At 38.7% G+C, this 16,097-nt stretch overlaps 1 protein-coding gene across 1 annotated transcript; it reads right to left on the bottom strand.

Moving 5' to 3' along the window:
* Window positions 1-4,412: 4,412 nt before the first annotated feature.
* On the bottom strand, window positions 4,413-14,531 carry nagk (N-acetylglucosamine kinase). The gene is made up of 10 exons (XM_062994245.1): window positions 14,472-14,531; window positions 12,875-12,959; window positions 12,563-12,661; window positions 11,863-12,004; window positions 8,947-9,057; window positions 8,751-8,863; window positions 8,585-8,672; window positions 8,408-8,505; window positions 8,208-8,286; window positions 4,413-5,009 (listed from the first exon to the last, which is right to left on the bottom strand). The coding sequence occupies exons 1-10, from the start codon at window positions 14,498-14,500 to the stop codon at window positions 4,816-4,818; spliced, it is 1,038 nt and encodes a 345-aa protein (XP_062850315.1). The 5' UTR covers window positions 14,501-14,531; the 3' UTR covers window positions 4,413-4,815.
* Between the last annotated feature and the right edge of the window lie 1,566 nt (window positions 14,532-16,097).

Below are 16,097 nucleotides of genomic sequence, written 5' to 3' on the forward strand. Positions count from 1 at the left end.
GGAGTCGACCAACTTCTGGCACCTCTGAACAGGTATTACAGTCCAGGATGATTAGGCTACATTCCACAGTTCTTCTGCAATTTTGGGTTTTGCCTCAAAAAAACATGTTTCAGATATCAGCCCACAAGTTCTCTATGGGATTGAGGTCAGGGGATTGAGCTGGTCACTCTTACAGTAGTGTTCAAAAAAATAGCAGTGACTTTAAAAAAGTGAATAAAGCACAATCATTATAATAACTTTTATTTCCATAAATGCAAACGCACTGAAAATACTACACTTTCAATTCTAAATCAAAACATTAACAAAATGTAGCCAGTTTGTGTTAATCCTTTACAGAAAATTAAGAAAAATGAATATTAGGCTGTTCAAAATAATAGCAGTGCAGCATTTTTCTTTAAAAACTAAAAAAATGTATCTATAACATGAAAAAATGTTTGAGGTTTCACTTTACTTAAAATTACTGAACTAATATTTAGTGGCATAACAATTGTTTTTGAGATCTGTGTTGCATGGAGTCGACCAACTTCTGGCACCTCTGAACAGCTATTCCAGTCCAGGATGATTAGACTACATTCCACAGTTCTTCTGCAATTTTGGGTTTTGCCTCAAAAGAACGCATTTCAGATATCAGAACACAAGTTCTCTATGGGATTGAAGTCAGGGGATTGGGCTGGTCACTCTATTACCTCAATCTTGTTTGTAACCAAGATGTTTTGGGTCATTGTCATGTTGAAACACCCATTTTAAGGGCATTTCTTCTTCGACATAGGGCAACATGATGATCTCAAGTATTCTGATATATTTAAAATGATCCATGATCCCTCTTATGTGATAAATAGGCGTAACACCATGGTATGAAAAACATCCCCATATCATCATTTTGTACCACCATGCTTTACTGTCTTCACAGTGTACTGTGGCTCGAATTCAGTGCTCGAGGGTCGTCTGACATACTGTCTACGGCCACTAGACCCAAAAAAAACAATTTTGCTTTCATCAGTCCACAAATGTTCAGCCATTTCTCTTTGGAACAGTCAATGTGTTCTTTGGCAAATTTGAACCCATTCAGGAAACGTCTTTTTCTTAACAACGGGACTTTGCAGGAGTTCTTGCTGGTAAATTGGCTTCACTTAATCATCTTCTGTACTCACTGGTAACTTCAGATGTTCCTTGATCTTTCTGGTGGTGATCATTGGCTGAGCCTTTGCCATTCTGGCTATTCTCTGATCCATTTGAACAGTAGTTCCACGCTTCCTTCTGCGTCTTTCAGGTTTTGGTTGTCACTTTAAGGCATTTTAGCTGAGCAGCCAATAATTTGCTGCACTTCTCTGTATGTTTTTTCCCTCTACAATCAACTTTTTAATCAAAGTACGCTGTTCATCAGAACAATGTCTGGAACAACTCATTTTACCCAGTATTTCAAAAGGAAATGAGCTATGACCAACCTGTGCAACATTTGCCACCCTCCTACATTAAATAAGGGCCAAAATTGACACCCGTTCTTCTGCAGAATGAATGACTTCACCAATTGAACTCCTCACTGCTATTATTTTGAAAACCCTCTTTCAATCAATGCTTCGATTACTCAGAATGATTGGCATGCATGTCGTAATTGTTGGGTTTGTTTTGTTTTTATTACTCTACTACACTTTCAAGTAAATTTTTTGCTATGTAGAAAAATCACTTCTACTAAAAACAGTGATTTATCAGGTTAATGGTGTTGGACTGCTATTTTTTTGAACACCACTGTATGTGATGCCAACCCAACTGTAAAATATGGTGGTGGTAGATTATCAGTAGCAACTGGCAGTCTGGTCAGAGCCAAACACAATACAGGGAAAAAAAGAACTCAGAAGACATTTGTTTATACCAAACATGTAAATCTTTTCATGAATTCTTTGTGATCTTTGTGTAAAGCACGGCCAGAAATCACTGCTGAAAATGTGTGACCTTGGAGCCCTCAGTCAGCATTGCATGGGAAACTATCATGATACTGAGATAAATATAGCCACATTGGCTCAGGAGTATTTTTTGGAAAACTGTTGTCACTTGCAACCTGAAACTCGTATTACACAGAGAAAGTCATAAATCAATTATATGCAGGACCATCTCTGGGCCTGGGTTCATCTCAGAGGGGAATGGGTGCTGTGGTCAGATGAGTCCATGTTTTAACATGATTTTGGGTGTCCAGTTGTCTGTCCCAAAGATATAAAAGTATAATCCAGACTGTTATTAACAAAAAGGGCCAAAACCAACATCTGTCATGGCATAAGTGACTTGCATACATGTGAAGGTACTGTTGACATTGAGGAGTATACTGAGATTTTGGAGAGACACAGGCTACCATCAAGGTGATGTCTTTTCCTGGGAACTCCATGGTTATTTCAGCAAGACAATTCCAGGCATTAATCATGCACTACAACAGCGTTGCTTTGTAGACACAGCGTGCATGTGCTTAACTGGCATGCCTGCAGTTCAGATCTGTCTACTATTAAAAATGTATGGCATGCCATGAAGAGGAGAATCAGACAACAGTGACCATAGACTGTTATGCAGCTCTTCCCAAGTGATTAAAAAGTTAAATAAACAGGAAAGCTGTAACAAAGCATCATTGGTAAACATGCCTCTGTACCAACTTTTGGAGTGTTTTAGGAAATGTGATTCTTGCTTTTATTGCAAATTACAAAAAGGGACATGCTGACCGGTCACTACATCGCTCCTAGCTGTAGGATGCCGTAGTTCTTCCTTTTTGCCAGCACCATAAGGCCCTAGAGACATCCAAGCTCCAGTTTAGTTCTCAGAAAGCCGGAGCCAGCACCTTCTGGGTTACATTAGGGACTTTGTGTGGGACTGGATGGCAGTGGGGAAGCTACCAGTGATGTGGTAAGATAATGTACTGTTGGCATGGTGATGACATGCCTACATGAATGCTATAACAAACATAAATGGCTGGACCAGAACAAGTTTTGCATTATAAATGATTCTTTTTTTTTAAATATTTTGTTTATGCATTTTCTCCCGACTTCTTAGCGTGTCCAATTGCCCGATTGCGTCATGCTTCCTCTCCACTAATGCCAACATCCACTCTGATGACTTGAGGAGAACAAAGCTAACCCACATGTGGGCAGCAGCCGTATGCATTTTGTCACCCACACTAGGCGAGTGCATATATGCGAATCAGCCTTGTGTACACACCCTGATCCGCACTCTTTCCCTACCTCTGTGCAGGAGCCATCAATTAGCCAGCAGAGGTCACAGTGCATCAGTTATGAGGAGACCCTATCCGGCTTAATACCCCACCCCTATATGAACAACAGGCCAATTGTTTTTCATGTGGCCGCTCAGCCCAGCTGGATGGCAGAGTTGAGATTCAATACGATGTATTCGAAATCCCAGCTCTGGTGCGCAAGTGTGTGTTTTTACCGCCGCGCCACCTGAACGGCATAAGTGATTATTTTAACTCAGTCCAGTTTACAGCAGTTTATTACAGTTAAATATGACAAACGTTTTGAAAACGGTAACTCAAAGCTACTCTGAACAACATTAGCTAATCATTAAGTCAGAAGAGTTAATTTTTACACTGGGACCTGCAGTCTAATCATGTTTGTTAAAAATGGCATTTTACACAAATCCACATTAGTTCTAATTTTTGTCAACCGGTTTATCCTATTTATAGACGCGTCCACTCCGATTCCACCCCTCTTTAAAAATACCAATCATGTCTGTGTAGATGCCAGACTAGATTATAGCTACTGGTGGTGGGCTAGCATATTAGACTACTGCACCCCCAGGCTAGTATAAATAAAATACTAATCACAAATGTAATTAGGATTAGATCAGATTGTATGGTACATTTCTTCTGTATATTATAGTGATTTGTGAGTCTTTAAGAGTATTGCAGAGTTTTTATATTAGGAAATTGAAACACTGTATAAATATATTTTTATTAAAAAGATTTTTAATGGTAATTTATCATTAGCACAGAAAAGAATACACATCTACCAGATAATTACCAGTTTTATTCTCTACTGCTCTAGACATTCATATACACTGATCAGCCATAACATTAAAACCACCTCCTTGTTTCTACACTCACTGTCCATTCTATCAGATCAACTTACCATATAGAAGCACTTTGTAGTTCTACAATTACTGACTGTAATCCATCTGTTTCTCTGCATGCTTTGTTAGCCCCCTTTCATGCTGTTCTTCAATGATCAGGACTCTCCCAGTGCCACTGCAGTGCTGAGAATGATCCACCACCCAAATAATACCTGTTCTGTAGTGGTCCTGTGAGAGTCCTGACCACTGAAGAACAGCATGAAAGGGGGCTAGCAAAGCATGCAAAGAAACAGATGGACTACAGTCAGTAACTGTAGAACTACAAAGTGCTTCTATATGGTAAGTGAAGAAGATAAAATGTACAGTGAGTATAGAAACAAGGAGGCGGTTTTAATGTTATGGCTGATCAGTGTACAGTACATTTCCACTGATTTGTGTTTAATGACAAAGATAAAAGGAATGTGACATATAAACTTGTTCCATATAACCATTATTTTTATGTAAACAAAATGCTTTTGCTATCATTTCCCTCATTGTCCCTCTCAAATGTTACAAAAAGAAATTATGGGTAAATCTGAGTTGTATGAAGTATCTAAAGTAGAAGCACCATTTAAAACAATTATAAAAGTCTACAAGTAGAAGTGATTGGGGATAACCTTTCTGATTTTGCTCAACTGCAATGAGGCAGATTAACCTTCATTAAAAAAAGGCTATTTTATTTTAATGTGTCCTTATTATCCCTCATTGTAGTGATCACTGATTGGAGAAAGAGTGACTGAAAAACACACTGGCACTAGTGGAGTAGTCCAGTGGCAATACAGCACCAGCCTTCTGGGCTCCCAGCTTGGCACCACCTACAGCAGATGACTGACGCAGTGTGAGAAGACTGTACTTCTGAAAATGGTTGTAACCAGACTTCTTGGTCTCTGAGAGGACCTGAGTAAAACCTGAGAAAATAGGAAGCCACAGACTCACCACAGTGTGCAGTCAACCTGAGCATGGTTTTATATATATCAGACTTCCTGTGGCTGCACTGGGCAATTACAGGTCCTTCTCAAAAAATTAGCATATTGTGATAAAGTTCATTATTTTCCATAATGTAATGATAAAAATTAAACTTTCATATATTTTAGATTCATTGCACACCAACTAAAATATTTCAGGTCTTTTATTGTTTTAATACTGATGATTTTGGCATACAGCTCATGAAAACCCAAAATTCCTATCTCAAAAAATTAGCATATTTCATCCGACCAATAAAAGAAAAGTGTTTTTAATACAAAAAAAGTCAACCTTCAAATAATTATGTTCAGTTATGCACTCAATACTTGGTTCGGGAATCCTTTTGCAGAAATGACTGCTTCAATGCGGCGTGGCATGGAGGCAATCAGCCTGTGGCACTGCTGAGGTGTTATGGAGGCCCAGGATGCTTCGATAGCGGCCTTAAGCTCATCCAGAGTGTTGGGTCTTGTGTCTCTCAACTTTCTCTTCACAATATCCCACAGATTCTCTATGGGGTTCAGGTCAGGAGAGTTGGCAGGCCAATTGAGCACAGTAATACCATGGTCAGTAAACCATTCACCAGTGGTTTTGGCACTGTGAGCAGGTGCCAGGTCGTGCTGAAAAATGAAATCTTCATCTCCATAAAGCTTTTCAGCAGATGGAAGCATGAAGTGCTCCAAAATCTCCTGATAGCTAGCTGCATTGACCCTGCCCTTGATAAAACACAGTGGACCAACACCAGCAGCTGACATGGCACCTGAGACCATCACTGACTGTGGGTACTTGACACTGGACTTCAGGCATTTTGGCATTTCCTTCTCCCCAGTCTTCCTCCAGACTCTGGCACCTTGATTTCCGAAAACAGTACTTTGGACCACTGAGCAACAGTCCAGTGCTGCTTCTCTGTAGCCCAGGTCAGGCGCTTCTGCCGCTGTTTCTGGTTCAAAAGTGGCTTGACCTGGGGAATGCGGCACCTGTAGCCCATTTCCTGCACACGCCTGTGCACGGTGGCTCTGGATGTTTCTACTCCAGACTCAGTCCACTGCTTCCGCAGGTCCCCCAAGGTCTGGAATCGGCCCTTCTCCACAATCTTCCTCAGGGTCCGGTCACCTCTTCTCGTTGTGCAGCGTTTTCTGCCACACTTTTTCCTTCCCACAGACTTCCCACTGAGGTGCCTTGATACAGCACTCTGGGAACAGCCTATTCGTTCAGAAATTTCTTTCTGTGTCTTACCCTCTTGCTTGAGGGTGTCAATGATGGCCTTCTGGACAGCAGTCAGGTCGGCAGTCTTACCCATGATTGCAGTTTTGAGTAATGAACCAGGCTGGGAGTTTTTAAAAGCCTCAGGAATCTTTTGCAGGTGTTTAGAGTTAATTCGTTGATTCAGATGATTAGGTTAATAGCTCGTTTAATGTAAAAAGTGTAAAACATAAAATGTAAAACCTAAGCTGCTTTTGTGTGATGCTGCTTTTGTGTGATGGTGCTTGGTTGGCAGCATTAAGATCTGTCTCGCGTGTGTAGTTGGTGTGCAATGAATCTAAAATATATGAAAGTTTAATTTTTATCATTACATTATGGAAAATAATGAACTTTATCACAATATGCTAATTTTTTGAGAAGGACCTGTAGGTTTCACACCATGCTGATGTTGAATGGCAGAAATGGGTTTTACTACTTTAATACTTAAAATAACCTTTAATATATAAGCTTTCTTGTATGCAACTACTACAACTGTAAATGAGTTCTATGGAAAAGCAGTAATGTTTTAACTTCCAAACTAACCAAACTTTTTTTGCCTGTAGAAACCAATTTAGGCAAACGTGCAGGATGTGATGTATTGACATTCTTTTGCTTTAATTGTACTTCTACTAGCATACATAACTATTCATCCAATGAATTCCATTACCACAATGTATTAACTGATCCTATGTTCAGACACAAGGCCATACCATAATAATGATGATGCACCATGAATGGAATCATGTTTCAACCAGTAAGGGATTAAGCTTTAGTCATTCACAATTATTAAGCAAGTAAAAATGACTCTCTGCCTCCCTCTGAAACCCAGCACTAAAAATGTAAATACAACCATTTACACTATATATTATATCACCGTATGTTTTTGTATACACACAAATAAACCAGGCAAAGCACATTAATGCTTTTCCAACAGACACTTAGCATTCTAATAAAATGGCAATTATACTTGACCTTATGAAGAACTCAAAATTGACCAAAAACTGACCAATTGATATTTGCATGGAAAAGACCCCTTGTGTTTGTGCACTTTGAGTTGTGGATTTTTTTTTAATGTACAGTGTATATTTGCAAGTGCCATCAATTTACACTTAATCAGCCATAATGAGGTTGTAATTCACACTGCACTGTTAGGGCATCGGTAAGATCCTGGATAGTCTGTGGTGCTACTTCAGATGCACTGATACATTACACCCCAAAGGTTCTCAATTAGATTCAGGTCTGGGGAACATAAGGGCCAGTCAATGGCATCAACACTAGCATCTGTGAAGAGAATGTGGGGGCCAAAGGCAGACCTGCTTATTCTGATGTTCTCTGGTGATCCCAATCGAGCTGCAAAGTGCTGGGTTGTGAGCACAAGCCTCCACTAGAGGACACTGGACCCTCATGAAGGCTGTTTTTTACAATTTAGTCAGAAACATGCACACCAGTAGCCTGCTGAAAGTCATTTTGTAAAGCTCTGGTAGTGCTCCTCCTGTTCTTCCTCTCACAAAGAAGCAGATACCATTTTTGCTTATGCTCTTGAGACTGTGCTGAGAGACACGCAAATCTTCTTTCCATGGCACGTATCAATGTGCCATTCTGGAGGAGCTGGACTACCTACGCAACCCGAATGGGCTGCAGGTAATGCCTCATGCTACCAGTAATGACACAGGAGAAGAATCAGTCAGGAACGAGAGAGTAATTGTCTGTGGCCACCACCTGCAAAACCTTTCCATTTTTGGTGGTTGTCTTGCTGTTGCCTCTCTAGTGCATCCGTTTTTACTTTTATTTGCACCCAAGCACATAAAATTGACAGATTTAACTGATCTGGTGTTATGCTGCGATGATTACATGTTTCCTTAATTTTTAACAGTGTAAATACACTTTCTTTTTTCAATACTTACCATCCTTCAAAAGGTCCCAGCTAAGCCATACAGATCCAACACAGAGAATGGGCAAGCCAAGCTGACCTGAGAAAAGCTCCTTAACCAGGGGCAGATGCAGAGAGAAACCAAGACACAGTGTGAGTTTAAATGATATGTTTATGTGGCATGGTTATCAAGTGTATTTTTGTTTACTGGTTCACATCAGCAACATATCTAACCTGGTGTACTTTGGGCAGCACTGCTACTATGTGCTGTGCTAGTACTTTACCAGCCTGGGTAAACACATGCTGACACAGGGCATCACCTGCATTGGCACCTAAAACACACACACGACACCTAAGTTTCAAATATTTAGCTGAGTAATTACAAAAATCTTTTTTCTCACTATACAATACCTTCAGCAAGTCTTTTACAGAACCCAGCGAAGTGTGATTTCTGAAAGTTCCTGTAGAAGTGGGGAAGCATTCCCATCAAATCTGACACCTAGGAGTAAAAATAATGGCACAATTCATACAAAATAACCATTCAAAAGAAACAGAAACAAACATAGTGATTGCTCACCTGAAAGTAATCCTCCATTGCTTTTTTGACGTAAGTAGTATCATGTGGAGGAGGAACCAAATTATCTTTGGCATCAAATACTGTTTTTACAGCAAGGTGAGAAATCCAGTATGCTAGAGACAAGCACAATGAGAAAAATCTTAGTAAAGCTTTTGATATTAGTAATAATGTTAAAAGAAGTAGTACTGATAGTTACCTGAGCCCTCATCCCCCATTATGTGACCCCACCCTCCACAGCCAACCTGAGTGCCATCAGGGTTCACCAGCTTACAGTTAGAACCAGTTCCTGATATTAGCACTATACCACCTATGAGGAGAAGAAGAGCTTATGTTAATTTGTAATTTTCACTTATTTGGAAATATTTCTGTGTATTTTCACTTTCACATATTTAACACAAACATGTTGGGTGTAAAATTGAGGGCGAATGTACGTAACAATGTTTTGTAACATCTTAAATTCTTTTTGGGAAAAACATGACCTAATTTTTGGATTTTTGCAACAACCACCAATGTTAAGCAACTTTTTAAAAAAATATTTTAAATAGCTTTTAAAATGTAATATGTTAACAAATTAAACAATTCTATTTGTTTCTTATGCTTATTTGTTTTCAGCACTGCAGTGACACTGACATGGTGGTGGTGTGTTAGTGTGTGTTGTGCTGGTATGAGTAGATCAGACACAGCAGTGCTGCTGGAGTTTTTAAATACTGTGTCCACTACTGTCCACTCCTACCTAGATTCACCTTATAGATGTAAAGTCAGAGATGATAGCTCATCTATTGCTGCTGTTTGAGTTGGTCATCTTTTAGACCTTCATCAGTGGTCACAGGACGCTGCCCACAGGGCGCTGTTGGCTGGATGTTTTTGGTTGGTGGACTATTCTCAGTCCAGCAGTGACAGTGAGGTGTTTAAAAACTCCATCAGCACTGCTGTCTTATCCACTTATACCAGCACAACACACACTAACACACCACCACCATGTTAGTGTCACTGCAGTGCTGAGAATGATCCACCACCTAAATAATACCTGCTCTGTGGTGGTCCTGGGAGAGTCCTGACCATTAAAGAACAGCATGAAGGGGGGCTAACAAAGCATGCATAGAAACAGATGGACTACAGTCCAGTAACTTATAGTAAGCGGAGCTGATAACCTGGACAGTGTGTGTAGAAACAAGGAGGTGGTTTTAATGTTATGGCTAATAAGTGTATATATACAGGGGTTGGACAAAATAACTGAAACACCTGTCATTTTAGTGTGGGAGGTTTCATGGTCTGGTGGCCAATCTTCATTAATTGCACATTGCACCAGTAAGAGCAGAGTGTGAAGGTTCAATTAGCAGGGTAAGAGCACAGTTTTGCTCAAAATATTGCAATGCACACAACATTATGGGTGACATACCAGAGTTCAAAAGAGGACAAATTGTTGGTGCACGTCTTGCTGGTGCATCTGTGACCAAGACAGCAAGTCTTTGTGATGTATCAAGAGCCATGGTATCCAGGGTAATGTCAGCATACCACCAAGAAGGACAAACCACATCCAACAGGATTAACTGTGGATGCAAGAGGAAGCTGTCTGAAAGGGATGTTCGGGTGCTAACCCGGATTGTATCCAAAAAACATAAAACCACGGCTGCCCAAATCACGGCAGAATTAAATGTGCACCTCAACTATCCTGTTTCCACCAGAACTGTCCGTCGGGAGCTCCACAGGGTCAATATACACGGCCGGGCTGCTATAGCCAAACCTTTGGTCACTCGTGCCAATGCCAAACGTCGGTTTCAATGGTGCAAGGAGCGCAAATCTTGGGCTGTGGACAATGTGAAACATGTATTGTTCTCTGATGAGTACACCTTTACTGCTTTCCCCACATCCGGGAGAGTTACGGTGTGGAGAAGCCCCAAAGAAGCGTACCACCCAGACTGTTGCATGCCCAGAGTGAAGCATGGGGGTGGATCAGTGATGGTTTGGGCTGCCATATCATGGCATTCCCTTGGCCCAATACTTGTGCTAGATGGGCGCGTCACTGCCAAGGACTACCGAACCATTCTGGAGGACCATGTGCATCCAGTGGCGGTGCCATGTATCAGGATGACAATGCACCAATACACACAGCAAGACTGGTGAAAGATTGGTTTGATGAACATGAAAGTGAAGTTGAACATCTCCCATGGCCTGCACAGTCACCAGATCTAAATATTATTGAGCCACTTTGGGGTGTTTTGGAGAAGCGAGTCAGGAAACGTTTTCCTCCACCAGCATCACGTAGTGACCTGGCCACTATCCTGCAAGAAGAATGGCTTAAAATCCCTCTGACCACTGTGCAGGACTTGTATATGTCATTTCCAAGACGAATTGACGCTGTATTGGCCGCAAAAGGAGGCCCTACACCATACTAATAAATTATTGTGGTCTAAAACCAGGTGTTTCAGTTATTTTGTCCAACCCCTGTATATTATTGTAAGAAATGCATATTACACTAAATGTCACATACATAATTTCATCAGTGTGTTCATGAAACATTTGCACATTTTACACATGGTAACTGTTAACTGTGCATATAAAGTTAAATCATTAATACAATGTACAGGGGGCTTCATGAAAGTGAAGACTACAATTAGTAACCAAACACATACTATTAGTACACCCTGTCCTCCCTTATCTCTTTTTAATAGTTAGGGTTCGAGAGAGAATGATTGGTCTGTAATCGTGCCATGGAACACTGAGTTCCACATGGTGTTCTTGCCTCCTGCAAATCAGTGTTTTTTGGAAACTGATTTTAATCAACCAGATGCACAAAGTAAAGTCATTGACATGGTATAACCACGGGATTCCTGTGATAAAATGACTAATAATATTACTATTATATTACTAATTGTACTATTCACTGGTTACTAAGCAGGAAATGCAGTTTGTGACCAGCATCTGGGCGTGTATTCACATAAATGACTGTAAATGAGATAGATGTCCATTCGTAATCACATTAACTTCACAACTGCAGTTCAGAATAGAAGACATACAACTGTCTAATTTGAAAAATGTCAAATAGATTTGCTGGGAATTTTTATTTCACTTTTTTGACACAATTGATATTAGCTAACCATTTATACAATACCATGATCACTTGCTGTTGCCATGGCACCGATTGCATCCGTAGTGATGTAATAATTCTGGCTTAGTTTGGGAAATCTTTTAGACAGCTCATCAGTCAGTTTCTGAATGGCCCCCTGCTGATCTCCACCACTCAGCGACATGCCCTAAATACCAACACATACAAAATCTTTAAACCAATTACGACAAAGACAACAATATGCGATTAGTGGACACACAATATTTAGCAAACTTCAATGATTGAGAAACATTTGTCCTGTGATAAATGTATTTTTTTAAACTGTAAAACATGTTTTCACTTTGTCATTATGGGCAAATAAGTGTAGATTGAAAGGTTAAATTAAATGATGAACACAGACTTTTTTTTTCTCTTATTCACAAACAGTTGCAGAAACCCTTAAATTGCTAACAGTTCACAGTCCACTACACATACAGGTGTGGGTGGAGATATTGGTACCCTTTAACATTCCTAAGAAAAAAAAACTATGGACACTTGGGTGGCACAGCACACCTTAATTTTCTTTAAGTTCAAACAGACATAGGTGCATTGTATCCATTATGAAATCCTTTATGTCACGTTAGTATTTACCAAAATAAATGAATAGGAACACTTTAGTTTTGTATTTTAAATACATATTCTGAATACTTGGACAACCAAAAACAATAATTCAGCAGAGTGTGACTGGTGCTCTGTACAGACTCACCAGTGAATAAATGGGTGTGTCTGGGTCCAGCCCTGCGCTGACCTTTGCGCTTTGGACCATACTGTTAATGCCCTCGAGGCATTTATCAACACCAACCAACTAAAGAACAAAACAGATGATTACAGTAAGCAAAACAATAAAACACATTCCAACCAATTTAATTATGCATGGAAAGATAGACAATACACAATATATATATATATATATATATATATATATATATATATATATATATATATATATATATATAGAGAGAGAGAGAGAGAGAGAGAGAGAGAGAGAGAGAGAGTATACTTTATACATATTCCTTACCCAGTGATTAGTGCATGGTCCATCAGACTGAGACAAGATCTCTCCGCTTGCTGAAAGCAGCACTGCTTTGGAGTGAGTGCCGCCTCTACCAAATAAAAGCATAACATTATCCATACAATGTGTCAGTACAGCATAAAGTCACAGAGTTCCATAAAGTTTAGTTTTATAATACAATACACTTGCAGGATGACACTGTGGCAGCATGATGGCACAGCTAGTAACACGCCACATAGGAGCATGAGTCATGTGAACTTGAGTTCAAACTTTACCTCTAGCTTTTGTCTGCAAGAAGTTTTGAATGTTTTCCTTTGTCATCATGGGTTTTCTTCCAATTTCCACTTAAATAATTACAATGTGGACTAGATACTCTACATTGCTCCCAGATGTAAGTGATTAAGAAACTGAATTTATAAGGTTTCCCAATGTGGGGTAAATTCCTGCCCTGAGCCCAGTGTAAGAATCAAACTCCCTAAAACCCTAACCAGAATGAAGCCTCCTCCTCTCACACAATCACATTTAGTTTAAGAGTATGTTTTACCATGATATCATTCTCTGCGATGTGTGATTTCCTGTTATGACTAACAGAGTTCCCTGCAACAATCCTGTCTTTTATCTTTTATTTCATTTGTAAAACCTAAATTAATGCTTGGACATTTGAAACAACTAACCCAGCTGTAGTGTTATAGTGTGTGATTGCAAAAACTGTATATATGTATACAGAACATGGGTTAAGAATGATGTATTGGTAACCAATTTCTGAATAAGGAACGTTTTGAAAACTGCAATAAAAACAAGAATATGTGATTTGTTAATTCTCTTGGACCTTTATTTAACTGACAGAAGTACAAAGAAAGGACTTTTAATGTGTTCATAGACCAACTTGACTGAATTTTGTATTTTGAATTTGATGCCTACAAAAGGCCCAGATGTGACAGGGACAGAATAAGGGTGAAAGGTTTATAGAACATTTAAATTACACCGTTATGAAAAATTTCACAATAAGTGGAACAGCTTTGGAAAGTTGTTGTCATTTAACACAGTCTGCCGCTGGATCAAGAAATTCAACCTAAAAAAATCTATTAAGCAATAAGTAAGCCACATAACGTTATAAGGGAAAGGTGCAAGAGTAAAGAATGGGCAAAATTACACTTGTAAAACTACAACAATTAGTATCCCCAGATTTTAAACAATTAAAAAGGTTCATTAATAGAAAAGGTGCTGTAACAGTGTTAAATATGCCTCTGTGCCAACTTTTTTCAAATGTGTTGTAACATCAAATTCTAATTTTGCTTATATTAACAAAATGCAATTAAGTTGGTCAGTGAAAACATGAGATTTGTTGTACTTTTATCAGTTAAATAAAGGTTTAATACATTTAACAAAACAAACATCCGTGTTTTAATGCATTTTACAAAATGTTTCAGCTTTTACAGAAAGGAAGTTACTAAGTTTATTAAACCCGTAAACAGAAAATGAGGCAATGATCATAACAGTTGTTTCCATATACACATACGTTTTTAATAATTCTGTAAAACGATTTAATGTTATCATTAAATGAGTATTTAATAATAATTCAATAGTTTAGTCAGTAACTCACCCTTCTACTCCACCATAGACAACACTCATTTCTGCCGCTTCCTGTTTCTTTCACGTGACAACACCACGGCGAGTCAAATAATCAGAGTCTTCACCAATCAGATCATTCCAACCATGCCTGTCGTAAATGTCGGCTATGTTCCAAATAACTCACAGAGACCTACTCCATACACACTTTAAACTGTGTGCCGGTTGCTCAAAATATAATATGCTACATTGTTCATATCCTAACGTACAGCGGAGATCTGTAGGATATTTTTAATACGCTGGAAGTTATAAGTTATACTTCTTAACGTGGCTTAAACTTGACAAACTTATTCAAATAGTGCACTTAATAGTGGAAATGTGTGATTTGTAACACAAAATGATTTTATTGCACGCTTGTGCAGATCACACGTTTGCTATTTCTCTAAAATGACATATCGTATAAACTGATAAGAATTAAATCGTTCTTACTATTGCAAATAAAGTGGAAGTACAGTAGTACCTTGTAACTCAACGTCCCCTAAACTTTCAGAACTTTCAAAATCTTTGAAACTCAACGCCCTTCGTCGAAAAATTTGTACCCTTAAACTCAACATTTCCCTTAAACTCAACGTGTTCAGTTTCATTTTAATGTATTAAAAGAACTACATATAACCACTAAACTTCTCTTAATTATTACTGCTCATAAATTCTCTCGCTCGTTTTAGGACAATAAGTCATGTTAAGCTTTGTGCTCTGCCACACTCCATAGGAAATAACAGCAGTCAGTGCAAGAGCAGTTTTGCTGCTTCTTATGTAAATGCGCCCTTACTGAATGGAATACGGTATTTCAAGATCAAGCATCTCCATGGTTAAGAAGCGTAAGGAAACAATAAAGAAGTAAAGGTAAAGTGCAGGTTTTATTGCATTTTCTATTGATTTTTAACTGTTTTAAAATTGTATTTCAGTGTTTTTATATTATATTTGTGTTATTTTCAGTGTATAAGTGTCAAAAACAACCCCATTATTTTACATAAGCCCAAAATATATGCAGTTCCACAACATCCTTATGTAAAAAAAATACCTTGAACCTCAACGCCTTTAAAACTCAACGCCACTCCCAGAACCAATTGGAGTTGAGTTTTAAGGTACCACTGTATCTCAAAAAAACCAATGTACAAGAGTATGCTATTACTAAAATAAATTTGCACCCTTGTTTACATTTATTTGGCTAGTCATTTTGTAAAAATGATCTCGTGGAAAATAATCCACAAAAACGTAGGCAATTATGTATTATTTAATCATAATTTCATTTACATAAACTGGACACGAGATAGAACAAAAGAAAAATACCAAGAGTATCTGCAACTTGTAGTTAAGGTTGATGTTGTTTATTATCAGTAGATGGCAGTATGTGCTCGTTAATTTGTTTTCACTTTGAAAATCAACAAGACTTCATCCACTGTAATTTGGTCATGCAAAATTTATAGATGTGATATATAAAATGATAGAATATATGGTCCAAAGTATTTGGACAGCTGACTGAGAGGCTGTTGAATATACAGTTCCAAAAGCATGTCCATTAAGTTGGAGTTAGCTCCCTACCTTGCAGCTATAACAGGCTCAGTTCCATCCACAATATTTTAGAGTGTGTCAAAAGAGC

The sequence above is a fragment of the Trichomycterus rosablanca genome, chromosome 4 (genome assembly GCF_030014385.1).
Source record: "Trichomycterus rosablanca isolate fTriRos1 chromosome 4, fTriRos1.hap1, whole genome shotgun sequence".
In the NCBI taxonomy this organism is placed as follows: Eukaryota; Metazoa; Chordata; class Actinopteri; order Siluriformes; family Trichomycteridae; genus Trichomycterus; species Trichomycterus rosablanca.

Coding starts and splice junctions, on each gene's coding strand:
- nagk (XM_062994245.1), bottom strand. CDS start 14,500: ATGAGTGTTGTCTATGGTGGAGTAGAAGG. Junction 12,960..14,471: donor GTCTATGGTGGAGTAGAAGG/GTGAGTTACTGA, acceptor TTTATTTGGTAG/AGGCGGCACTCACTCCAAAG. Junction 5,010..8,207: donor CTGGGACCTTTTGAAGGATG/GTAAGTATTGAA, acceptor CTATTTTCTCAG/GTTTTACTCAGGTCCTCTCA.